Here is a 217-nt window from a genome sequence, read left to right on the forward strand (position 1 = left end):
ACCGTCATCTCCTACCGCAGCAGCGGCGCATCCCCCCGCCTGCCTGTACCTCATGTTGTGCACAAAGATGCTCTGCCTGTGCTCCAGCTCCCGTGCGGAGCTGTACCTGCGCCCCAGCCGCCTGCGGTAGTGGTGGAAAACCTCGTGGGCCCGAGGCTGGTGGCGTCCCACCAGGTCCTCCATGGGGTTTGTCACCACCCGGTGCTCTGGCAGGCTC

General features: G+C 66.4%; 1 protein-coding gene across 1 annotated transcript in view; it reads right to left on the reverse strand.

The window, feature by feature from the left end:
- Window positions 1-49: 49 nt before the first annotated feature.
- LOC104496312 overlaps window positions 50-217 on the reverse strand; it is a gene marked incomplete at its 3' end in the record, with an annotated part of 3,837 nt that continues 3,669 nt past the window's right edge. The window contains exon 8 of the mRNA XM_010139404.1: window positions 50-141. Coding sequence (XP_010137706.1) covers window positions 50-141 — 92 coding nt within the window. The remainder of the gene's footprint in view (window positions 142-217) is intronic.

The sequence above is a fragment of the Buceros rhinoceros genome, unplaced genomic scaffold (genome assembly GCF_000710305.1).
Source record: "Buceros rhinoceros silvestris isolate BGI_N320 unplaced genomic scaffold, ASM71030v1 scaffold21227, whole genome shotgun sequence".
In the NCBI taxonomy this organism is placed as follows: Eukaryota; Metazoa; Chordata; class Aves; order Bucerotiformes; family Bucerotidae; genus Buceros; species Buceros rhinoceros.